At 50.2% G+C, this 26,160-nt stretch overlaps 1 protein-coding gene across 2 annotated transcripts in view; it reads left to right on the forward strand.

Annotated features, from left to right (window-relative positions):
- VAV2 (vav guanine nucleotide exchange factor 2) overlaps positions 1-26,160 on the forward strand; it is a 125,756-nt gene that overhangs the window by 87,019 nt on the left and 12,577 nt on the right. For both annotated transcript variants that reach the window (XM_035555204.2, XM_035555205.2), the window contains exons 4-13: positions 4,249-4,317; positions 11,292-11,394; positions 13,732-13,830; positions 15,254-15,322; positions 16,002-16,102; positions 19,317-19,416; positions 20,745-20,840; positions 21,265-21,333; positions 24,086-24,172; positions 25,922-26,007. In XM_035555204.2, coding sequence (XP_035411097.1) covers positions 4,249-4,317; positions 11,292-11,394; positions 13,732-13,830; positions 15,254-15,322; positions 16,002-16,102; positions 19,317-19,416; positions 20,745-20,840; positions 21,265-21,333; positions 24,086-24,172; positions 25,922-26,007 — 879 coding nt within the window. The remainder of the gene's footprint in view (positions 1-4,248; positions 4,318-11,291; positions 11,395-13,731; positions 13,831-15,253; positions 15,323-16,001; positions 16,103-19,316; positions 19,417-20,744; positions 20,841-21,264; positions 21,334-24,085; positions 24,173-25,921; positions 26,008-26,160) is intronic.

Here is a 26,160-nt window from a genome sequence, read left to right on the forward strand (position 1 = left end):
GATGAAGTCTGAACTCTTTTCCTTTAGGTCTTTGAAAGGGTTTCTTCTCTTACATGGGTGTATTTGGGTGCAAGCACCTCCCCAAATCTCAGTCCTGCAAGCAGATGTGACACAGCGTGTGGGCACGCCGGGTGCCTTGGCCAGCAGGTCCCACAGGTCCGTGTGAGCACCCAGACTCACCCAAAAGCCCACGAGCTGAGGCTGGCTGCTAACCTAACACCCAAGCTCGTGCTGAAAGCCTGAAGGACAAAACCTTGGTGAAATCAGAGTCCTGGGTTTCTCTGTCTTGCTATGAGGATTTCTTCGGAAAGGGCTCGTTGGAGGATCTGCGCATCCAGCCGTGGTTTTGTAAGTTACTGCAAGATGTGATTACAGCCTGAAGATCCCATGTATGAAAACGTTTTTCTGCCAGATCCTGAGCATGGGACGCTTAGCACAGCTCCATCCATCCCAGCAGAGCTGCAGAAGCCCATTTGTACCCGTTTCAGGCTCTGGTCCTTTTCGTTTATCAAGAAATCCCTTGCAGAAGGGGCAGCAGATGGGCGCAGCTCAGGTTTCACAGGCGTCACGCACCCAGCCTGCTGTTTAAAGCATCGAAGTGCTATTGCTGGACTTGGGAAAATGGGGCAAGATTAGCATGCTGGTGTCTGAAGGCTGCAGTCCAGCTCCCGGCGAGGGCTGAGCCACCTCCTGTGGCCGTTTGCACAAGTCATGCAAACCTCCTCACCGTGCTGGCGGGGCTGGTGGCTGTCCCCAAGAAATCAGGATGGAGACAGAGAGGGGAAATAGAAGATTAATCACACTGGATTCACCCTGCTCTCTCATACACGAATTTGAGGCTAAGATGCTACTGAACCAAATGATCCGAGTAAAACCGACCCATCTCTGACCCTCTGTACTCCCTGTGATGGTATCCAGAGGTGAACGGCTGGCTTTGGTTGCTAGGACAAGGCACCAGATGCTGAAATATGTTCACAAATAAATCTTTCTGCTTATTGCTGCTGGAGAATTGCAGCCTACCTAGTTCTCCTCGTTAAATAATTCAGAGCAGAGAGCAGGCAGGCAGGCAGCGCGCTGAGCGGCGAGCATTGCTGCCGACGAGCCTGGGGATGGCTGCTGAGAATACGGCGTGGGATGGCCCCGAGTGACCACGGAGAGCAAGGGAGGGCTGCTTCTGCATTAGGTGCCTGGTGAAATATTAATTGAATATCGCCAGTGTGGTGTGCTCTGGCTGGGGGCTGCTCCTGCATTTCCTTGCGAGAGGCAATTTTTTTTCCAGGGGGCTCTGTGCCCCCAGAAAATCGCTTGAATGTTTTTTAAGATCAGAGGGGAGCTTTGTGTTGGGTGTCGGGGAGGATCGGCTGCTGTAACTCTTGTCCTCAAGCTGAGAAGCTCCCTTTAAACGCCACAACAAATCACTTGGTCTTTTCTTTTCTTTTTAGACTCTAAAACAAACGCCTTGGATCAATCACTCTTGGGTTCTCTTCTTTGATCTCTGGAAATGATGCTGTTGAATGCACTGTGGTTTGTTGTGAAGAAGTCTGCTCTGGAGATTTATCATCTTTAAGAGGCTGCTCCAGCAGCGTTTGATGTTGCTGGGGCTTTTGCTCTCCATCCGAGAGGATGAAGTGGCACAGGCTTGAAGGATAAATGGCTCAGCAGGTGTTACTTTTTTTTTGTATGATGGTGGACTGAAAAAAATGAAGTCTAGTGCTTAAATATTGATTCTAAAAGGAGACTTTTTCAAATGAATTGGAAGAGTTTGGGAACTCTGCAAAACTGATGGGTTTCAGTGGACTCAAAATATTTTATTCATTAATGTTGGGCATTCCCAGCTATTGCAGTTAATACTGCTTATGAAGCGCAATGAAACACAGTTTTGCAGGGAATCATGAGCTCTTAGTCCCCTTTACTTCCGAGGCTTCTGCTATTATTTTATTTATTTTTTCAAATAATGCCATTCGGACTGGTCCTAGGCACCACGGTGGCTCTCGGAGAGCTCATGGCTGGAGGAGGTGCAGCTTTTGGGTGCCAGCTGCCTGAAGCCTGTGGCAGGTCCCTACCTGGGTGCTGCTGGCTGGAAGAGGGGCGGCTGGCACCCTGCTTCGGGCTGGGGAGGGCAGGGAGGTGGCAGCCCCGCTCCCATGGCAATGACCCAGGGATGTGGGAGCATCACTGGGGCCGTGTGTGGCTCCTGGGCAGCCACACGTTTGCACAGGCAGCCGGCTCGAAGGGCTCGACCAAAGCGCGGGGCTTCCTCCAAAAAGCCGCCCTTCAGCTCCGAATTTCAGACGGCTCATTTAGTAACCCTCCCCTCAGCCTGACCTTCCTTCTAATTGCATTCCGCGCGTCCCTATTTAGCCATTATCTGCAATTGCTGAGATACAGGTTATTAATTCCTCCCCTGCCCTGACTTTCACTCCGGTGCGTTGGCCATGGTCAAGGTGAGGCTGCCGGGGCTCGCGGAGCTGCCATCTCCAAGAAACTCTCATTAGGAGATGGTTTTCTCTTTGCTCTCTCCTTGTCTTGCACGGTGGGGGTTTATCACAGCACTTGATTACACCTCAAGCCCAGATTTATGGTTGGAAACGTGTTCTTGTGATTTTAATATTCTTGATAGCTCTTTAACGTCTTTCGTTCTGGCATGGTGAGCACTGGAAGAGGAAATAGAGATTAAACGCAGAAGGTGCGTTTAGAAAAAAGGAGGTCGTGTCTCGTGGTGGGTTTTTGCTTTTACTTTAACCAGTGGTGTTTGAGCAGAGGTCACCTCTGTTTTTTTCTTTCTTTCTGGGGCTTTGCAGGGCAGTGCAGTGCCGCTGCTGTTCCCCTTGCCGTTGGGCTGAAGTCTGAGGATGTTTCCCCAGGATCAGCTCAGCTGTGGGCAGCTGGTGGCTTTTTGTGAGAGCTTCATGTGGATTCGTGCTAGCCCCAAGTCCCCAGGGCAGAGGAAACCCACAAACACACACTCTGTGAAACCCCACGGTGCCTCGTGATCTCTCGCTGTGCCTTTGTGCTTTGAAGCTTGTCCCCACAGTGCAGAGGGCACATCTCACAGGCATGCAGACAGATGCTGGGGCTCTGGGACAGTCACCAGCTGGCACATCTTTGCGGGGAGAGCAGGCACAGCCCCGTCTGCTCTTCCCACCTGTGGCTCCCTGCCTCCCCCATTGCCCCTTGGCATGTGTGCATGGTTAAAACCAACCAGCCCGGGGCCGTGCACCCTCGTTCTGTGGGTTTGCATCTCACAGGGAGGCACCACAACCCCAAGACTAGGACTATGGCATCGTCCTACTCTGTGCTGGGGGTCACCACAGCTCCTCCCCCTCCTGGGCTCAGCACCTGGCAGTGGTTGGGGTTAACTCCCGGATTCAGCCCCCGGCTCACTCGGCCTGAAGCCGCTCACCACAACCAGGGCGAAGCGAAGCAGGGGAGGGAAGGCAAATTAGTGCTGGAGACGAGATCCAAAAATAGCAAATTGAGGGCCCAGCCAGGCCACGTATTAAATCTTTCAGGAGAGGCAATCCATCGTGAAATAGGGAGAGCGGGAGAGAATTGAGGAGGAAATTGCACGTGGGGGCAGCTGGAGGTTCACGTGTGTCCGCTTCCCCGCAGCATCCTCCTCGGCCCCGTGCTGCAGCCGGCGGCGCAAGGTGCATCCAGCCCCAGCAGAGCCCTGGCCTGCCGTGGCCCCGTGCCAGCAATAATACATTGGCTTTAATTAAAGCAATATTTTTCATCTCTTTCCTACATTACTTGATTATTACTTCAGAACGAGCCAAGGAATTCTTGCTTTCCCCCCCCTCCCCATTCCCTCCCTTCCTCTTTTTGATCCACTTCCCCCCGCTTTCTTTTGCCCTTTTGGTGTCCTTTCTCTCCCCCTCGCCCCCCCGACGGGGTTTTAGCCTTTTTTCAGCTTTTGCAACATGTTCATATGAGGAAGCCCCACTCTTGTAAGGACTCGCTCATCCTGGTGGGATCTCCTGCTGGCAGCACAGCCTCGGGTGAGGGTGTTTGAGCCGTGGCGAGCAGAAAGAGCAGCACGGTGGTTTCCCAGGGGCAGCGGTGCCAGCGCTGCCCGCAGGCAGCAGCCCAGGCAGTGTCCCCCTGGGACCTAACGCCTCGAGGGGGACAAATGTGTTTGCAAGGAATAATTTTGCTCAGGAAGCAGCTCCGGTGATGCTCTGGGTTCGGCTGGGGCTGCAGGGGGGGCAGATAGACCACTAACGCTGTCACCCGTCTCCTTCGCAGGCCCTTCCCTTCGGAGGAGACCGCGGAGAACGATGACGACGTGTACCGCAGCCTGGAGGAGCTGGCCGAGTGAGTGCCTCACTTCCCGGGGGGCAGGGGGGGGACACACGACGGGAAAGGTTGTCCTTTAGTTCCAGCAAAGACTGATGGAGTTTGACAGCGGGGCTGGGAGCGCCAGCCTGGCTGCTTTGATCGTCCCGCCAGGAGATCTGGGGGCTCCTACAACGCTCTGTCTTTTCCCATGCAGAGCCCTGGGAGACGTCGCTTTGGGTCAGGCCGAGTTCACGGGCGGCTTACGGGGGGGCAGCCCATGGGGACCCCCTCCTGCCGCATCCCTTTCTGAGCTGCAGAAGTTCTGGATGCAATTCCTGCAGCGGGGCTTGCTCCGAGTGCTCTCTGTGGGCCTGCAGGTCGGGGAATAACCCCCACGGTAACCCCAAGGTCCTGCGCAATGCTTGAACCCGAGCAATTTATATTTTTGCAAGCTGTGTCTCACTTCAGCGGCACACTTTCCACGAATAGTTGGGACTGCACAAAGGCTTGTAGCACCCGCTGTGCAGGGCAGAGCAGCCAAAACGGGGCAGGAGAGAGCCTGTGGATGACATGGGGGTGCCCGGTGCCTCGATGGGTGCCAGCCCCCCGCACCCGACAGGCCAGCAGTGCCTTCCCCTGCCTGTATTTATTTGTGTCCCCGGTGCCTGTGCTTTGCTGCCCCTGAGCTGCGGGGATGATATAACAGCCTTTTAAACAACCTTGAACTAAAACTGGTGGCTGGTGAAATGCTGGCCCGATTGGAATTCGATGGCAATATTCCCACCGGCTCCGGCGGGGCCGGGACCGGACTTACAAAGTGCAGTCTGTTTCAGACAGGGAGAAAATCTGGGCGGGTGGATGTGCGGCTTTATACGGTTAAATATTATTGTTCCACAACATAAATAATAAGGCTCCTTAATCCAATGAGTTCCTTATGGCTTTGGTTATTAGGAAAGTAAATCATAAATCCCCCGTACAGGGAACGGAGGATACTGCAATCCCCCGCTTGTGGGTTGGTCCCAGCAGCTACAGTTTAATAAAATTTGAACTTAGAAAAGCATCCTTTCAAGAGCAACATTTTCCCCCCTCCTAAAGTTCTCTAAATCCCTTTAATATTGGGCTTTTTAAATTCCTGATTCATGCATGGGGGCTCTGCAAGGTGCTGTCTGTGCAGGAGCCCCGTGTTGTAGGACGAGACGTCTCTGAGCATTGGGGACCGAGGGGCAGCATCCAGCTGTGGCTGTCCCTGCTGCTCCCCATCCCTTCGCTCGTGGCTGGGAGTTGGTTTGGCCCTGGGGGGCCTAAATGTGCCCCGATGGCTTGGAAATTTCTTTCTGATCGGCTGCCAGTGGGACACGAGCTCCTTTCTTCTGTCCCAGATCATCTTCAACTTTTAATTTTTTTCTTCCCCCGTCCTTTGCCAAATCCTCTTCTTTACATCATTAGGTGGGACCAGTGCTGACAGGGGTGTGTAAACAGGGATAGCTCACGAATTCGTTCATAGGAATCAGTGCTCCCAGCGCAGCCAAGTCGTGCGGAGGCACAACCCGTGAAATGGAGCCGTAATTCATCTGTAACTGTAAAACAACCCTGAAATGCCGCCGAGAGACCCCGAGCAGCAGGGCTGGTGTGCTGCCTGCTGACTCAGCAGCACCGCTGCCCCTTCCTGCCCCGGCCAAGGAGCATCTCCCAGGGGACGTTCTCGGGCAGCCTGCCGCTCACAATGGTGCACACTGGGCACCCACGCTGCGCGCTGGCAAGCCACGAGGCCGCATGAGAAAGCTCTTTCTTAGCTGCTGCCGATCCCCAAACAGCGGAACAAGGGCATCATTCACGGGCTGGGAGTGATTCAGTCCGCCCAGCAGCTCTGCATTGAATATCGCTCACGATCCAGCTGCCTTGGGAAGATGTGAGTGCATCCCAAATGCTGTATCGAGGGTGAGGAAATGATTTGCACAGCAAGCAGTGAAGTGACCCAATGCACAGAAGAAATCACTAGAAACAGTAAAACCACGCACAGCAATCTTCCCTCTTGCAAAAGCAGTCCCCCATCCCTGTGCTTCTTCTGTGCTGCCTGAACAGAGTTATCCGAGTGGTGATTTTTGCCCTTTGGATTTCTATGTAGGGATGCACAGCCCTGTGCTTAAAAACACTGCAAAACGTGCCATTGCAGGGTCCCAGCCTGCTGTCCCCGCTGGCTTTGCAGGGACAGGGAGGGACAGGAGGAGGGGGACAACTGACACGGACTGGGACCTGCCCAGTCACCCCTGCAGGGCAGGGGAGTCCCCCACGTGGAGCTGTCTTTGGGTGTTGTGCTCCTATAGTATAAAGCTCTGGATAAATACTGAACTGGTTCAAACACAATGTTTTGGTGGCCGGTGCAATTGTTTTTTCTTTTTAAAGAATGGCAAAACGCTTCATTTTTAATCTGAAGCACTGAAACGCAGCGGTTTCGTGTCTTCTGTTTGCTCTTTTAGGTGAACTCCTGCTTGGCAAAGCAAAACACAAACAAGTTTGTGACGGAGGTGTGGGTTGGAGGAGCAGGAGCAGCCAGGCCTGTCCCTGTTGTCCCTCCTGCTGATGGCTGTGTCCCCATGGGGGCGGCAGGGCCTCCCCAGGATGGAAGAGGCTCACAGACTCCGGGTGCAAGTCACTAGCAGCACCCTAAGCACCAGGGTGCAGACACAAGGTGTGTGGCCACAGCGAAACGTGGCCACGAGAAGGCTGGTGGCCCTAAAGGACGTCTGTGCCTTGCTGAGCCCTTTGTGCCCTCACCTTTGGGACAGGGCTGATTTTCCGTGCGGATTACCTTATCCCCAGCATCGTGCTGTCCGTCCAGGAGGTCAAGACAGATAATTGCATGGAGGCAGATATTTATTTTGCATACAAAAAAAGAGCAATCGGTGATGGAGAGGGGAGGGGAAACCAGAAGGCTATCAGGGGAGCGAGCAAGCTCTCAGATTCCCTGTCCTCAGCCTGCCTGCCCCTCTCTCTGCTCATGCTGTCGTCGGCCAGATGGCAGCCTGGGAGCACCAGGGCAGATGGCAGGGCTGGATGGTGGCTGTGCCATCAGCTCTGGGAGGAGTGGTAAAAGGTCGAGCGTCCTCTGCTGCGTGATTTATTGCAGCCTGCCCGGCTGCCAGGCCCTCCAGCAGCACGTTTGGGGGAAATTTACACAAGGAAATGAGTGGGTCAGGCTGATAACATGGCTGCTTTCGTTGGGAACTGCTGAGAAGAATCAAAGCAGCGTTTGTCCTTGTCCCGGCAGCAGGCAGTGACCCGCCGTGCTGCTCAGCACCATCCTGCCCGCTGCCTTCGCAACTCGGGCAGGCCATTTCAGCTGCCCCGAGCCACTCTGGCACCTCCCAAGTCTTACTTGGCACTTCACCTAAATTTTCGCTGCTGCTGCTTCACCACACCCCGGTTATTTTGTCACAATAAATTTATGAGGGCAATTAATCCTGGTCCTCTTTACAGCATCAGAACCTTCCTTATCACGAACCCGCCCCGCTTACCTTCCCTCTGCAGGGCCCCGGCCCTCTGCTGGCAGGAAGCATGGTGTGTGGGTTACACCCGGGGCAGGTTTGGGGTTGTTTGGTAGGTATTCGAAGAATTTTGAGTCAGTTCACAGAAGAACTGTGAATGGTTTGACACAAAGCATTCCCTTTGTGTAACTCTTGCCTCTTTTTCTCCTCTAAAAGTGAGAACTTGTGCCTAAGTGATGCTGCTCATCTGGGCACAGACTTTGCCCCAAAGCTGTCCCCTGCTATGAGCTTCTTGCTGAAGTTTCTTCCATTTCTTTCCCTGCTGTTACCAGTGGTCCTTGTCACATCTTCCAAAACAGTGATGTGATCAGCAGAATTGCTCAAGTGCATTTAAAAAAAAGAAAGTAATGAATTGAGAAGCCAAGGTGAGATGATAAGTTAGCTGCCACTTTTCTCATTATTTTTCCTGTGTTGGGAAAACCACACATGCCAGGCAGTGAAATAAATGGCTCTGTGGTCCAGGACACTCAAGCCAGAGCACTTGTACACATCTTTTCTTCTCTGTCATCAGCAAAGATTTTTATATGTCTTGCTTTTGCCATCTCTGAGAAGGTGTTGGTTGCTATAACTGCTTGAGGCTCATTTCTGAGATGATAAGGCTCGACTTCTGATGGAGAATGCGAGACCAGAGCAGAATAGATGGGTAAAAGCCTCTCTTGCTATTTCCAGACGTGTGTCTCAGTCTAAATACTATCTGGGTAATTAAAACCCAGCAAGATCTCGGATCCAGCTGCTGTGTTGCACACCTTGCTCTCCAGCACCCTGACACCTAACCCTGCCAGATGTGCTGCCAGCACAGGGCTCTGCTCATCCTCTGGCTCTTAACCCCAGCTGCAGTGCTGGAAATTTGCATTCAGCTTTTGGACCTCTTATTTTAGCTCCTTCTCCCTCCTCCTTTTGCTCTTCCCGGTGTTTATTCCTGGTCTTTGATCAGTGCAGCGAAGCCGCGCTGTGGTTTTGTGTGGGTCTTGGCATGGTTGGTTTGGTGCTGAGCGCCTCGTCTGTGAATTTCTGAGGCTGGTACAAACTCATCAACTTCCTGGCATTTCTCTGCTTACCTTCCTCATCTGTAACATCATTGAAAATGTCATCGGTCCCTCTCTTGTGGGAACTGCTCACTAGCAGGGCCGCTGCCTGCTTTGGAGGGCATTTGTGCAGAGTGGTCATTGCCAGGGAGGAAAAGCTCAGCCGAAAGCACTGGGTTTGCCTGAAATAAGAACAACTCCTATTACTTTGCCCTGAATAAGCTTCCTTGGCTAGGCAGGATGCTGCCAGCCCAAAGCTGTTTGTGTCCATCCTAATAACAGCAATTGCAAATGTTGCTGTTAACTCTGAAGGGAGGAAAAAATCCCTTTGCTAAACCCAGAGATGTCAATGAAGCTCCTAATCCAGGCAGTAGATCTCAGGCTCCAGTCCCCATGGGCAGCTCTCAGTTTGCTGCTTTTATTGAAGGACTAAATCCTGTCTCTCTGTGAAGAAAGAGGTGAGGGTCTGGCCTCCCTGGGTTGCGCAGTCCATGCGGGGCATGCTCGGGATGCTGACCATACTGCTTCCTGCAGCAGGGCGCCGTGCTGAACACTGAAAATATCTGCCTTTAGGGCGTTTAAAATTTAGTGTCTTCATGGGTTGTTGCTGTGTAAAACCACCCAAAGCCTGTTCTCTTTTTTGATAACGGGTGTGTGTGCTTATTTTCCACTCCAGCGGACAAAATACGGCACCAACGGAAGGGGATGGGTTTGAGCACTTCTCTAAGCTCTGAAACGGACGTGTCCTTCCAGTTGGCCTTAGGATTTGGGAATTGTCTCTGTTTTTGTGTCTGGGCAGAAAACAGAGTTAGCGAGGGCTCGTGCTGGTGCTGGTGAGCAGGGGAGCGTTGGCCATGGTTGGGCACCAGCAGCCAGGCTCGCGCTTGCGATATTAACCCAGCCGTACGGTTCCTAACGACCTTCGAGCCAGGGAGATGATGTATGGAGAGGCAGCCAGCAATCCGAGAAGAGAAGATTAATCAGGAAGCAGGAGTTACTTGCTCTGGATGAGGAGAGGAGCTGAGAATATAAATATTGGTACAGATAATAACGGTGACGGTGACGCTTGGGAAGGGGAAGATGGATCGCCAGCTATTAGTGGGCATTATTACAGCAGCTGCAATGCATCACTCTGGAAGAATGGGATGGATGCATCATGCCAGTGAATTTATTTAAAATCCCCAAACTTTTATTAAATAAATCTGTTTTTAAAAATAGAAAGAGCTGCATTTAGAAAAGAAATAAAGCCCAGTTTTGCAAACAGATGTGCTCTGCTGCTCAGTGCTGTATAATATAGAGATGTTGAGCGTTACATTTTGAGCATGGTTTTACACCTAAACATATTTGTATGTAATTAATACCTGTGTTGAAAGAGACTGCTTATAAAATATGTGAAAGCTGTTTGATATTCCAGCATTTCACACTGCCCTGATCCCATGAGGTTGACTTCAGTGGGAGCTGTTAGCAATTTGCACCTGTAGATCTAAGCTCTAGCATTACTGTTGTTAATTGGTATTTATTATGGGTTGAATTTTCAGAAGAGCTCCAAGACTTAGGAGCCCCTGGGGGAGTTTGCAAAGGCTCAGGTGACAATTAAGTACCTAACACTTTCAATAGAAGTTGGGCACTATGTCACAGGGCCACCTTAAAGCCTGTGCTTGTGGGGGCAACTCCTAAGCATCTTGGCCAGTCCTGAAAATGTGACTTTTTGGCTGCTTGATTCATCTCTGATGTAAATGCTGTTACTGGAGTCTGCTCAGCACTGGGACTGAGCATCACAGAGCTGAGCATCTGGTGAGACTCCCTTATGGCAAAACCTGCACTGGGAGTGTGACTGCGTGAATGTGTTTGGTTGTTTGTATTTTTTTTTTTCCCCAGCATTTCTTTTATTCCCATTTCCCAAGCAGGTTGCTGCTGAGGGCTGCAGTGTGTCGTGGGGACGCGGCCATGCAGTGGCAGGGTGATGCTTCAGCCCTTTCCTCCCCCTACAACCAGCTCCTCTTTCAGATACGTGACACTCAGCCCATTTCTGCTGAGCACAGAGGGAGCAAATCGACCCCAACATGGGCTGGGACGGATCCTGCCTAAGTATTCCCTAAGTATATTAACTCTGTGTTCAAATGTCCCAATCAGTCACTAACACGGGAGCTGCTCCTTGGCCTAAAGAGCTCACAGGAGATGCGCAGGAGGCTGCGGACACCTTCAGAGGAGTGGATGGACTCAGGCTGCGTCCACCTTCACCTTGCCCAGCTGCCAGCCAGCAGGAGGGGCTGGGCAGCGGGGCCAATCCAAAAAATGGACTTTAATGCAGATGGGGAGCACGGATGGATGTTAAAGCCATGGGTTTTGGGGTTTCCTTATGGCTGTGATCGTTCTCCCTCCGATCCAGCGGCAGTGAACGTGCCCTGCTGTCGCTGAGTCGCTCTCCTTCTCGTTCCAGTGAACACGATCTGGGGGAGGATATTTATGACTGCGTTCCCTGCGAAGATGAAGGTGATGATATCTACGAAGATATCATCAGAGTGGAAGTTCAGCAGCCCATGGTAATAATCCATATGTATTTTTTGAACTGGGGTGGGGCAGGGGGGAAGGGAGAGGATAGAATTAAATAATAAGTGATCCATAGGTGATGGGGGTTGAGGATAGAATTAAATAAGAAGTGATCCACAGATGACGGGGGTTGCTGCAGGGGAGCAAATCACTTTGCATCATCCCTCGAAGCCAAGCTGCCTTGCCAGAGGTAAAAATAAGCCGAGTGGGATGGCGCTGGCCCAGAGGGGTCTCTCCGAGGAGTTTTCCAGCACATCACATCGTCTGAAGGAGTTCGGGGAGGAGGAAGGGGAAGGAGAGCTAATAAACCCAAATGGTAGAAGACAAGCTAAAAATAGTCATTTGCTGCTGAGCCAGCACAGCGTGTGTCACTGCAGCCCCTTCGGGGGGCGACGGGGCTCGTACGTGCTCCATCACCGAGCCTCGTGCCCTGTGCGATGGTATTTTTAGATCCGGGCTGGCAGATCTGTGTGCTGAGGGTTCAGCACGTGGGTTGGAGCTTGTTCCTGCTCCTGTCTGGGTGCTTGGAGTTTTCACAGCTGAGATTCCGGAGTGGGGGGGACTTGGGGCCCCATGGGGCTTTGTGGAGAAGCAGTGGACCCCATTCGTCACCTCCAAAGACAGTGGGGAAAAGCAGGAGTGCAGCATGCAAGACCTCATGGAGGGACTTGCATTGACTCCAAGGGGCTCTGGTGCAAGTTTCTTGCTCCGTGGATGGTCCAGGAAGGTGGTGGTGGCTCTTGCATCTTGCCAGAGGTGCTTTCAGCCCCCCTTGCTGCCTGTGTCCCCACTGAGAAGGGCCACACTGGTTTTTACTGGTGCAGAGCTGGAAGGGAGCCTTCCATCAGAGCACAAACTTCCAAATTCTCTCCCATCCCCTATCTGCCACCTCTGGATTCGTGTAAACCCCATTTACTGCCTCCTGCTGGCAAACAGCAGCTGGCCGTGATGCAGAGCTCCCTGCAGCACACCAGGATAAGCGCACGCGTTGCTGACCCATTAAACACCCCAACCAGGCACACGGACGGGTGCTGGGAGCTTGGGGACCAAAACCAAGTCAGGCCACATGTGAAGGCTGTGACGATGCTGGATGAGGCGTTTCATCTCTTCACTCCTTGTCTGCAGCCCGAGGAGCTCCAAAAACCTGCCTGGATTAAGGAGCTGGGCGCAAAACATCCCCAGGGACCCCTGCCAAAGCGCCCAGAGCTGCTCACAGGCACCGGAGGTGATGCCGATGTCACCGTAGCCCCAGTGGCCACCAGTGCTTTTACCATTTTGCCATTGATTTTAGAAGCCAGTCGGGCCAAGGGCTGTCCTTGGGTAGAAATTTCCTGTGCAGAAGGCAAAAAGAGGGAATGGTCCCACCACGCGGGTGCCCAGCAGGCAGGTAGTGCCGGATTAGGGGCAGTGAGCGGTTTTTTCTGTGTCCTCTGCAGTGTTTTGGTTTTTTGGGCACCGCTGAGCAGCAGTGGAGTCAGTGGTTTAACTCCTTTCCTCCCTGCCCTTGAGCAAGAGTCTATTTTTAATACAATCACCCACGTTTCTGTCTCGATATTGGATTTTTTTTTAAGGTTTGTTGCCATAGCGAGTGTGTAACGCTAATTGGTTTCTTGTATTTCTGCATGCTTCAGATTAGATACATGCAGGTAAGCCGCATCGATTAAAACACCGGTTTGCTGCTAGGTCCGAGCTGGGGGTTATAGCAGGCACACAGAGGATGTGCCTTCCCGTGCATGGTCATTAAAGCAAACCACCGACTGAATCACCCCCCAGACTCGGCACTAACACGTGCTTCACCTCCCACCACGACGCCTCAGCTCCTCTTTACAAACATAAGGAAAGTGACGCCAGGAGTTGGGGCTTTGAGAAAAAAAACAACACGTGTAGTATCAGATCTGACCTAAAATCGTGAGACTTGGCAGCCCTGGCAGGGGATTTGTATAAGTCTAACGTATTATTTATGACCCATTTAGGCTCTGCTGTGATTTTCATCTTAAGCAAAAAAAAAAAAAAAAAGAGAGAGAAAAAGAGCATTTCTCTCTCATTTATTCTTTAGCCGATAGTCTTTGGTGATGGAGCTATAATAAATGAAAAAATGCAATGCTGTCCATGTTGAAATATCCTGAATAGTAGAGCCAGGGTTTCTTCCTAAATTTTTTGGATAAAAATAGCTTCCTTTAACATAAACCAATACCAATACTTCTCTGCCTATCCTAACTCGTGCTTGTCACAACTTTGCCATCCCTGAAAGCCGAAGTGAAGCTCCGGTCTGTGTGAGCAGGACCACCATTAGGACTATCTGAACATGCATCACTTTAACTTTTTTCTAGAAAATGGGCATGACAGAAGATGACAAAAGAAATTGCTGTTTGCTAGAAATCCAAGAAACCGAGGCCAAATACTACAAAACACTTGAAGACATAGAAAAGGTAAGAACCGAGCCATCCTTTTTTATGCCATTGCCTTCCACCCCATCACTCCATCCTGCCTTAATCTTGCCGTGTTAGTTCTTGCTGCGAGAGCTGGCAGATGCGACGAGGCAGGATCAGTGCACTCACATGTTAAATTGCAAGAGGAGGAGGAGGACACAGAAAACCCATCCTGACAAGCATAAGTGCACAGCCTGTAACTGCAGGAGCTGAACAGCATATTTTTTTCTGATCACTGCATATTGGAAATAAACTGAAAAATTTCCTGCTGTGTCCCCCCACCCCAGGGTAAGAGGTTTCTGCTCCGCTCATCCTGGCCGGTCTCGCTGATAAGAGCCGTGATTGCAGATATCTTATCTCTTCGATTGCCACTGAATAATTTGAAGGAGTTTCTTTGTTCTGGGTGCTTTTCAAAAGTGCTGAAGCTGTGCTGACTTGTCATTGAAGCTAATTGGATTAAAAGTAACATTCCACTGCTTGAATTCATGGGTTTTAATTGGGTTTGGTAAATTATTGTTATGCCTTTCTTTTAAAATAAAACGAACGCCGCAGCAAGACGGTGGAGTCATGGGTGCTGCCAGAGCCTGGAGGTGGTTTTTGCTCCAAGGAAAGTGGCAGAAATGAAGAACAATAGTGAAAATGAAGCTGCCATTTCTCATCACCCTAACTCTTTTGTTTCCCCCCTTCTGCAATTGTTTGCCTCAGTCTGCTGCAAGTTCCTGCAAAGGAGCTGGGCACGGAACTGAGTGCAATAAAATAGCATTTCCCACTTTACAACCAAATGTCCTAATGTGTGCAAATAGCTCTTTTTCTTTGAAAACAGTCATAAACCCGCTGTTTCAGTCTAAAAAAAAAGAGTTAAGTTAGTGCTTTGATATCTTTCAAAACGGCTTGCAAAGGCGTAGCAGGTTCTGACAGCATGTTAAGGGCCAGAGGGTCCTGTCTGCAGTGCATCTCATCTGTGTTGTGTTTTTTTTTTGTAGTTACAAGTAATGTGGATATTTCTATTAATATGTATTTGTTCAGAAAGGCATTTCCAATGTAATCATATCAGCTATGCTTTTTCAAGGGCAAAATTCTAGGGAGAGAATCAAAGATGCTTCAGAGCTGCTCACGGCTGCAGCCAAGAGCTGCAATGTGGTAGAAAAACTAGCAGGTTAATAAAGTAAAATAAAATAATAGAGTAAAATAAAATAAAATAAAATAAAATAAAATGTAGTTTAATAGAGGTGGTAGCACTGGGGTGCCCTGCACCTTCCCTGCTGGACTGGCCCCTTGCAAATGCACAAATTCATTAAAACTGGGCGTCTAGCTGCCAAGGTAAATGCAGCTGGTGAAACAGGAAAGTATCTCCCTTACGCAGAAAAAAAACAACACTTGTTCACTCTCCAATTTCAATCCCTTTTCCACTTGTTTCTTGCAGAACTACATGAACCCACTGAAGCTGGTACTGACTCCCCAGGACATGGAAGCTATTTTCATCAATTTGGAGGTAACAACACAAGCGCTGGCTTAAATATTTGCTCTTTTCACGGCAGCTTAGCTTTCTTCCCGCTTAAGAGAAGACTTTCAGATTGCACATTAGATTCATGCATTCCCATGAACAAGCTCAGTCCTTCCTCTGCTGCAGAGCTTGAATGGGTTTAGGAGATTTTTTTAAGTGCTTATTGTTAAAGTTGGGGATTATATGAACTCTAGGTAAGAAAATAATTTTATACAGTGGATGTTCCAAGGCTGGGCCTTGGCCTGTATGTATTTTAGCTGTGCTTAGAAACGCTTTGGAAAGATAGCAGGGCTGTTTCAGAAGTAGGCAGGGTGGAGAAAAATGAGGAAGCCCCCAGCTGGGCAGGAAGGGCAGGGCGGTGTGGCAGAGATGTGTCTCCTGCAGAAAGGTTGGACGCTGCTGCTCTGGGCACACTGTGGGATCAGGAGGGCTGTTTCCACTCCTGCTGTTGAGCTCTGTCAGCTTGCATTTGTCCTATCTGAATTGCAGCCGTGCACTTATGGCTGTTTAGGGCTGATCTCACCAGGATGGCTTATTTTAAAAACAGATAAAAAGAAAAAGAAGAGAAAACAACTGCCTGATGAAGAAGTGAACGTGCATGTCTTTAGGCTCTGTTTGCCCACTTGCTTTAGGTGCGTTTAAAGTATTGATTATTTCTTCATTTTAGGACCTAATTAAAGTGCACTTCAATTTCCTGCGAGCCATCGACGTCTCTATGATGTCTGGAGGAAGCAGCCTGGCAAAAGTATTTCTGGAATTCAAAGAGAGGTAAAGAGGAAACTCAGCCTTTGGACAACTCTGGTTTTAACAAACTACGGTTCCTAACCGCATGCGTGTCGCAGACCGATTTCCTATCAGCAATTCAGCAGCTAGAGGCTCTCGGGCTCCCGAAATGTCACTTGGTGCCTGCCCTTAAATACAGCACGTTGAGAGAGGTGTAGCAGAGGGGAGACAGGAAGATAAAGGTGGGAAGGTTTTGATTACGGTGAGCCAGAATGGAATAAAACCTCTCTGGTGGAATAAAGCCCACCTGCATGGGCTTTAACGTTGTCTTCTCCTGCGAGCCCTGCTGGGGATTGTAGGGCCTGGAGCGTGGCAGCATCAGGCCCTGCAGAGAGATGTCTGTCTGGTCAAAAGCAGTGGTTTGCTATAAAAATCCCATGTTTGGCACTGGCGTTGTCCCGCACCTATGGAATGATGAATAAATGTGAAAGTTGCTTTCGCAAAAATAGTAGGTTCTGTGTTTTGGCAGCTGCAAGCAGGAGTACCCCCGAACACAAAGATAAGGTTAATAAAAGCCTTTAATATCCTTAACACTAATCAAAGGCCTGATTCATTGTGGACTCATGCCAGGGTGTTATTTCACTGTGATTAAACCAGTGTCTAGACATAGAAATGCCATTCAGAAGTCAATAACTCCAGAAATACCATCTGCATTAATAATACACCGTAAGGTCAGATATTCCATCACTCACAGTGCCTCTTTTAGAAAGGGAATGTTTCTTGGATTAAAGAAAAAAGTTTCCAAAGAAGAATGCAAATAACTTAAAAATGCTCGTAAAGCCCACTTAGGTGATTTTAATTTCCTAATTCCTGACTCGGCTCCGTGCACATGAGTGCTGTCCCCGGGCAGGAATCCTTTCCTGAGCCTGGGATGGAGCTGTGCAGGCGGGGACAAGGAAGGGATGTGGGCATCCCTGGGCTGACCCGCATGGCTACACAGGAGCTAGGAGCTTGCAAGATGCTGAGGTCAGGATCTGGCCAATTACAGCAATTCTTGGTAAAAAAAAAAAAAAAACACAAACCAAACCACAAAGAAAAAAGAAAGAGGAGAGAGAAGAGAAGAGAAAAAAGAGAAGAAGAGAAGAGAAGAGAAATCACTTTTCTACTTGTCACAACAAGGTTTTGCGCATCAGCTCAGAGCACTGCAGGAGTGGAGCAAAGTGTCCCTGTTGCTGCTTCTGTGAGCTCGGCCACAGCAGAGGGGTGCCCTGCTGTGAAATACTTAGCAAAATTTTAAGCTGAGAACTGCGCCAGTCCCTTCAAGGAGAAGAGGCTCCCGAAAGTGGAAAAGAAGAGTTTGGAGCAACTTGATCTAAATTGACAGGATCCTTTCCTCCATGGGGAAAGGGCTGGGGGAAGGTGGAGATGTCCCCTGCTGCAGCGAGGAGATGAGGGTGCAGGAAGAGGCAGCTAGCTTGCATGGGGAGATGGCATTGCCCCACTGAGAAGTGAATGTGGGCTTCCAGAGTCCCTGTGCTGAGACCTTCCTCATCTAACGTAGCCATGACAAATAGCTGTTGCTCCTGTCCTCATCCTCGGAGAGGTCCTAGCAAAATGATGTATTGCTATTCTGCTTTGCAGATTTTTTTTCTTAAAGGAAATAGTTTGTAAATCTCTTTCTGTGAAAGCTGGAGGTTTGAATTTATGCTCCCAAAGCCTCTTCGAATCTCTCCAAGTGCTGGCAAGATAGATATTATTGTGCCCGCTCAGAAGTTGTCAAGGGGAAAAGGCAGAAGAATAATCTGTATTGGCTGCGGCGTGGTCGGGGACTGCGGAGCCCATAAATCTCTCCATTCAATTACCCGCCGGGTCCGAGGGTTCCACGTTTACAGAGCGACACCGGGGCAGGTGCTGGAGATCGTCCCCATTGAGAAGCGAGGCCCCGGAATAACGGATGAGTTATAGCGCCCGGCTGAATATGTGTCTTATCAGCAGCAATGCAGTTAACAGCGAGGAAGGCGGGAGGAAACCCAAACCTGTCACGTAGGATTAATGAGCAAAATGGAGGAGAAGGGGGAATCCACAGCAAAACCGCTCTGTTTGTGTCAGGTGTTTAGATTTAGAGCCCCGGGGTGTCCTTACAGGGCTTTGCTGTGTTTCCAAAGGCTGTCACAGCCTTCTTTCCCCCAGTCCCCCCCTTTCATGGTCTCAGGTGGGTCCCTGTGCCTGTCCCACGAGAAGCACACAACGTGCTGCTGCCCACCTGAAGCTCTGCTGGGACTTGTCAGAAAGACATCCTTGGGCTTCAAGGGGCTTTGAAGCCTCTGGTTCCCTGGTGAGGTGCAATAATTACCACCCACTTCCAATTCTGAGCTTTTCACAAGAATTGAGAGTTTCTTGCCTTCCTCTGTATTTGGTGAAGCACCCGTGAGGTGTGCGCATTAATGCCATTGCTTTTTGGGCTGCGAGCAGCCGGGACACAGGAAGCAGAAGTATTTTGGGACGGGGGAGATGATCACAAAGACAAATACATAGGCTTGCAAGGTCTGGTGGCAGCCACATTTGGAAATGCCCTCAGGAAATAGATCTTTGTTGGTGTTTGGTCCTTTTTACCTCTGTGCCTGGAAGCTGCTTGCTTTTGCACACGCTCGCTCAGCCCTTGCAAACCATAGTGTGGCATAGCCAGAAAACCAGAGAGCATCATGACCGAGGAGGCACAGCACCAATTAAGACATCGAGGGGATTATGTCGGTGTTGTAATCTTGAGAAAAAGCTGACTCGCAGCAAAAGAGCCGCTGCAGCGAGGCGTGTGCTTGGGCTACAGGGTTCAGCGCTCGCCCTCTCCATTTCCCTTCATCTGCTGCCCCTCGCTGTGGTCAGAGTGGCCCAAAGCATTGTATTTCTTTTACTATTTGCAAGAGGGATTTGTCTGCTCTCCCCCAGACACAGGGGGATGAGGGGCTGGGCTGGCTGGGGTCACGGTCTGGCACTCAGGAGCTGGGGCAGGAGCTGCCGTAGCTCCAGAAATGGGGCTGCAGAGCCCCTTTTGCTGAATTGCCCCAACAGCCTCCAGCTCTGCAAACTCCAAAAGATTTCAGCGTTAAAAAGCGCTGCAGTAAGTGTGTTAATACTAAGCAGTTATGCAGGGAGTAGCCATTCACCTTGTCCTCCCACCACATACGTGCATATAGATCTTTTATAACGGGTTATAACTGCCAGCGAGTGTTTCTGATTAAATTTGTGATTTCCCCCTCCCCAGGCTACTGATTTACGGCAAGTACTGCAGCCACATGGAGTACGCCCAGACCACGCTCAACCACCTCATCGCAAACAGGGAGGACGTGCGGCAGAAGGTGGAGGTGAGCGCCTGGGGGTGCCGAGGGCTCCCCGGACCCTGCCACGGGTTTGGGAGGGCTGCAGGAGCTGCTGGCGTGTTGGAAATGTTGGATTTAGTGAGAGATGGGGGCTGGGGGCTGAGCGTGTGTTACCCCAGCTGGGAGGCAAGAGGGAGCAGAGCTGGGGTGTTTCTTGTCCTGACGCCGTACTTGCCTCTTCCTCTTCCAACCCTTGGGTTAAAATAGATGAAAGCACTTGGGCAGCTTTATTTGTGTGCATGACTAAAATTGTTCTTTTGGTAGAAACCCAAAGGCATCGAGCATCCATGCGTGGGGACCCAGCTGCCTTCACGAGGTCCCACGCGGTGCTGGGGACAGCCAGAGACAAACCCGAGTCCTGCACAAGTGCCTTGATTTCCCCACTGTCCTCCTGCCCCAGCACGAGGGCTTGGGGTAAATAGGGGCACATCCAGGTGCTGAGTAGCTCAAAGGGGCCCCAGAAGGAGGGATGTGCTGTTGAAGCTGCAGTTTTTCTCTAATTCCTGCTTTCGTCTTGATGCTGATCCGAATTTGCGGGGCTGTCTTTGCGCCTTACCTTGTTTTCTGCAAATGCCCCTTGACTCTTTGCACAGAAGTAGCAACCCAATTCGGGGATAAGGCTATGCGTTCAGTAATTATTTTAAACATCTTCCCTGGATTCTGCATCAAGCTTTCACAGTCTGAGCTGCATGCTCTGCTGAAGGCTTGGTTGCTGTGACATCCCCTTGCTCCTGTGCTTTTCCGTTTGCTGCCTCCCTCGAGGCAGCTCAGCCGATCCTCCTGCGGCCACGGAGAGGTCCTGAGCTAGCACAGCCCCGTATCCAAACGGGTCTGGGTGAAGGTAGCTGTGCAAAACTTCCTGTGATCACATTAGCTTATCTTAATGACTTAATGCTTATCAGCAAAGCCACAGCAACTGTCTGTGTGCTTGCTCCTAGCCCCTTGCAAATAAGATGCATTAGTTCAAGGCGGTGAGGAGGTGAGTTAAGCTAATGCGTTTCATTTGACATTTCCCGAGGTCTAGGAGCACTCGCGTGCTGTCCTAATGAGCAGCATCTCATTAAGCTGCGGTAGCTCAGCTGCATGAGAGTGCCTGCATTTTAGGGTCCAGCCCCTGTGTGTTATTCCTCGATAACCTCCACGGTGGCGGCCCTGGCAGAGCCTGCGAGCAGTTTCTCAGCAGAACAGAGGTTACAAAAGCAAAATATTAGAGCTGTGGAACTGTTGAGTGTTTGCTTGTTTGTTTTTTATTGTGGGGTAGTCATTGTTTTCCCTCAGCTACTTCACTCCTGCCTTATTGATTTCTTTAATAGGAGTGCACGCTGAAGGTCCAGGATGGGAAATTTAAATTGCAAGATCTGCTGGTGGTTCCAATGCAAAGAGTTTTGAAATACCATCTCCTGCTAAAAGTAAGTGTTTCAGCATTAGCACTTCCCTCCAGCTGCCATCCTTGCTGTAGCATCTTTTGGCTTTTACAGTAGAGAACGAAGCATTGCCAGATGCAGAGTGAGGGTTTTTCCCCCCCCACCCTTCAAATGAAATAATTACTAGAGCTACTTAATATGACATAATATTTGTGCCGTCTCTTAAAGTGTGGTGACCTGGGGTAATTCTGCACTTGTTAGCCACAAGAGGCAGTTAATGAATATAAAATAAGCTTGCATATAATCTGATTATGTGTGAAATTCCTGCCGTCAGCTCCGTGTAACGGGTCTCTGCAGCACCAGCAAGTTGGCGCCGTCCCCGTCCCGTGGCCAGAGCAGCAGCAGCCCGGGGCCCCGCAGCAGCAGTGCGGGCAGCTCACCCCATGCATCCCCTGCTTTTGTGTTTCAGGAGCTGCTCAGCCACTCGTCAGAGCGCCCAGAGAAGCAGCAGCTGAAGGAGGCTCTGGAGGCGATGCAGGTACGGGTGTGCAGCAAAGCTGTAGGTGAAAAACAGCCCGGCAGGCTGGGAGAAGGCAGTGTCCCCTCCTTTAGGATGTGTGTGTGTACCGATTGCTGTCTAACGGGATTGCTTCGCAGCACAGCTTTAGTCATCACCGTTATCTTCCTCCCTGAGCATCTGGGGAAGCCGATATTTGTTGACGACGTAGAACTTTTCACTAATTACTGTTGTGTGTAAAGAGGCCATGCCAGATTTGGCTCTTGGCTTTTGCTGGTAGGGATCTGGAGGAGCTCCAGCCGTACCAGCAAGCCTGGGGGCACCACTGGAGTCAGCCCCTGCCTGCACGGGGCATTGCCTGCACGGTGTCATCCAGGCTGAGGGGCCTGCTCTCCAAGTGTATTTTTTCAAAGAAAATGATGTTTCCAGAAACCTAGAATTCTTGTGTCAAAAACTGGATTTGTTTAAAAAAAATGTTGAGCTTTTGGAGGTGGGGAATCACCCAAATGTTTTTGACTTGGGTACATCCCCTTGCACCCTCCAAATTCACAGCAGGACCATCGCCAGCAGAATCTGATGGGAAGGTGATGGTTGCATCCAGTTTTCCTCTCGTAGAGCACCACAGGATTCATCCCCGGCATCATTCGTGTGCTCTGAGGTCACTTTGTTTGTTTTCTACCTCCAAGCCTCAGCTTTTTTAATGACACTGCATTTCCTGGCAGTTACATAAGGTTGGTGACCTTTTTAGCTGCTAACCCTGCAAGCCAGTGAAGCCAGAGCCGATATGTAGGTCGTCCTAGCTGAGGTTGTGTAAAGGACATTGCATTCCCTCTCCACAATACATGACCGTGGCCTCAAATGAACGCTCTGGGCGAGAGAAGGGAGCAGGGGAAGGGATTCTTCCTCGTGCCACAAATCACCTCTGTCCCCAAAATGTCCAGGCTGATGAGACAAAGTGACAAACCTGGTGACAGCTGTTAAACCCTGCTTATGGCCTCGTAATACGGCATCCACCACTACCTCTGCTAATAAATAAATGTATACAGTCCGGTTGCACTACAGAGTCAGCATTTTTTGGAGGAAGCTGAGAGCTTTGTTTGCTTTCCCTGCCCCATCACCAGGAGAGCACGGATGCGATTCAGACCACACAGGGCTCGCTGGGGGCGAAGGAAACAGAGCAGTTTGATTTTAATTGATTCGTAAACCAAGGCTTAACTTACAAGTAATGTTTTTCATCGAGATTCCAGCCTTTTTGTTTCCCGTGCTGGCAGACTTTACTGCTGTCCAGGCTGAGAGCTGTGCAGGGGGTGCATGCCTACAGCTGGAGATGCATTTCCCAAAGGGCTTCACCTCCCTTTTATTTAGTACATGTGGTTGTTAGCACAAGGCAGCGGCAGGATTTGCACCAACAAGCCGCACATGGGGGTATTCGGTGCATGCGTTCTCCTTCCATGTGAGCACACAAGCTGAACCCCAGGGGACAGGGAGGTGAGGCAAGTTCCCTGGTAAATCCTGCAGACCCCATCTGCACATTGCTGCCGCTGTTTCGAGCCACCAATGATCCTGGGATTGGGTTCCCCTTTTGCATGTGAGACAGATTTACTCAGCAGAAGGGAACAAATGCTCTGCTGAACACTCAAGTGCTGAGGGAGGATGCCAGCCTCGTTTCATGAGGCTTTTAGTTTTGTCGTTCTTCATAACTATCCCTGCCACTGGCTGGGTTGGGTATTTGGTGATGTTACGAGTATTGTCATGTCGACTTGTGATTATCATCTGTGATTAACCCTTCCTGTGTTGGGAAGCTGGGGAAGGTCTCACCTGGAGGGGATGTCTTAAAAAATTCCATGCTCAGATTTAATCCAAAATGACAGGAGCTGTTGTTGAGGACAAGGAGGCAGGGAGCAGATCAGAAGCAAATGGGCAGTGGAGATACGGTCGGAAGGATGTGAGAAGTAGTTTCAGTTGAAGGAGCAGGGTTCTCTCTCTGGTAGGTCAAAATTTGGACAAGAAGGGAATTTTTCAGGGAAGAGCAAGCACCATCCAGTGTCCCCATATTTCCCAAAACAGACTTTTTGTGTGGTTGGAAATCCTGGAGTTCAGAAGCGCTGGATTTAGGGATGCTCTTGGGGGCTGCCAGCAGGGCCAAGCTGGGGAAGTGCCCTTCCCAGCAAATGTGCAGCCCAGGATCCAAATCGGTCATTTACAAATGTGGATATTTTGACCTTGAAGGCTGGCTTGGAGCTTTTTTATCCAGGGCGATGATGGGAATTATGGTGATGAGAGCTGGGAGTAAAGGGTGCTGCCGGGGCTCACACCAGGCAAAAGCCGTGTGTAGGGTTTGCCATCGCAGCAGGAGCTGTCTCTGCCTGCTCGTGTACCACTGGATTAATGCATTGCCCTCTTCTGGGAAATGGGAAAAATTGCAGCAGCTGCCTGGTTGAGCAGTGCCAGCACAGCACAGGGCATAGAGCGTGCCCCAGGGTGCTGGGATGGAGCCCAGGGGCACAGGCAGCATTGCTGGGTGCTAGCATGGGCTCCTTTGCTTTGAGTGAAATCGCTGGGTTTGTTTGTAATTCAGCAGAAATCTGCTGAGCTGCTTTTCCTTTTTTTCTGGCGACACCTGTGCTCACAACGCCCTGTGCTTTTGGGGTTCTTGCAGAGCTGCTTCTGGTCTCGTGCGAGGAAAGGGGAGCGGGGGACACGTGTTGTCTGCTTTAGTGGAGGTGCTAGCTTTGTATGGAAAATAAAAATCAACACTCGCTTTTCTTTTAAGGACTTGGCCATGTACATAAATGAAGTAAAGAGAGACAAAGAGACTTTAAAGAAAATCAGCGAATTTCAGAGTTCTATAGAAAATTTGGTAAGTTGGAAGATTCTCCTTCCCAACTTTAACTAGATCAGTATGAACGTATTTGTTTTTTTGGTGCAGTTGTTACTGAATTCAGTGTAGATATCACCAAGTTACTTCGGATGTGCTACCCGAGAAAGACCCCTATGTTTTCACACAGTCCCTGACCATTGTCAGTGTTCACACGGACCAGAAGTGGTTGCTTCATAAAAAGTAATGATTTGGGTGTGATATAGGGTGGGTTTTGTTGGTGGTATTACACTGAAAATGCTTCTCCTGCTTTTACTCATGCTGTTAGTGTAGGGGTGACCCAAGATTTCCCCAAATCAACTGTCTGTCTGCTATCTAAAGTAGATTTTCTTTTGTGGTCAAGGTGACAAAAAGCTGGCCTAGATGTTCCTGCTCTTGAAAACGTACCAAGGCCTCCTTGGAGGAGGATGGCATGTGCAGTACACACCTAATTCCAAAATCTCAAGCAGCTATTTTAAAGGGAATCTTGACCTCCAAACTCCAGAGGCCTCAAACATGTGGTCCTATTACCATGCACCAGCCAACCCCCATCACTCGTGTGCTTTTAGCCCTGAACGAGCCCATTAATTTAATGTTCAGCAGCAGAGCTGCAGGCTAACGAGCTTTTTCCCCCATTTGCGGTGGGGTCAGCTGCAGGCACAGCTGCTCCGCAGGCCAGCTTTACGCTGGGGTAATGCAATTTGGGGTCTGACACCTGAGATGCTTCAAAAGGGCTGAGGGAGGGAGATGCTGAGCGCTGCGCACCCTGAGGGCTTTCTGGAGGCATGGCAGCAGGTTTGGGTCCTTCAAGCCTGGACTTTGAAAATGATGAACTTTTAGTTGATGATTATTTAACAGAGGGAGGCAAAATCCTTGAAATTTTCAAAAGAAACCTGCAAAAAAATCTCAGGTGGGATCTGGGCCATTGCAGCTCACGGGTTTTGATTGAAGCAGTCTTGATAATGCTGATCTGTGTGAACAATCAGACGTGGCACGCCGTAAAAACGTGAATGTAAATGGGGGCATTAAGCAGCTCCTTCTTGACTTGCAGCAGGCAGAGAGCAGCTTTGACGTGCAGGAGATGAAATGTTAGCAAAGCAGTCACTCCTGTCTGCAGATCAATCCCACACACGTTCTGCTCGGCGTTCCCTTTCATTGCACAGGGCTGGAAGTTGTGGAGTGATTGGTGTTATGTATACAGAGCCCACATGGCACAGCAATGAAATAATTATAGACTATGCACACAGCTGGATAAAATATTTATTTTCCTGAATAGCGGTGACTCTTCATGGTATTTTTCTTCCTGTAAGAAGCACATAAGTGGACTGATTCACGGGACTCAGTGGTGGTGCTGCCCTGAGTAGTGTGCAAGCATTTCAAGCTGAAAAACCAACTGATGAGACCATCGGGTTGGATTCCAATCTGCCCCAATATGCCCAGTCCTGGTTCAGGACAGGTATCAAAACTACGTCAGGATGGGTATCAAAACTACGTCAGGATAGGTATCAAAGCTACAGAGCCCTGGCTACGGTTTTGTAGAAACCCCTGTAAATAAAGCTTATTTTGTTAGAGTTTTTCTTTCTGGATCCCAAACCTTCCCAAAATACTTTGAACCCTGCCCTGGGACGGGGTGCTGGTCTTCTCGTGGTCCTCCTCCTGATGCTGGGGCCACGATTGGGCTTGGGCTGCCCTTGGCGAGGGTGATACTGGGCACAGGAGCTGCAGATCTCAGCCCCGCTTTGCTTTCTGCAGCAAGTGAAGCTGGAGGAGTTCGGGAGGCCGAAGATAGACGGTGAGCTGAAGGTCCGCTCCATCGTGAACCACACCAAGCAGGACAGGTGAGCGAGCAGCAGCATCCTCCTAAAAGGGCTCCAAAGCGCGGGGAGACCCTTCCCTGATTGTCCCTGCTAGGGTGACACAGCCAGCGGAGCTGTTTGGCTACTGCTGCTCTCTGCAGGAAGGGATAGAAAGCACAACTTTAAAGTTTAATT

The sequence above is a fragment of the Cygnus atratus genome, chromosome 19 (assembly GCF_013377495.2).
Source record: "Cygnus atratus isolate AKBS03 ecotype Queensland, Australia chromosome 19, CAtr_DNAZoo_HiC_assembly, whole genome shotgun sequence".
Lineage (NCBI taxonomy): Eukaryota > Metazoa > Chordata > Aves > Anseriformes > Anatidae > Cygnus > Cygnus atratus.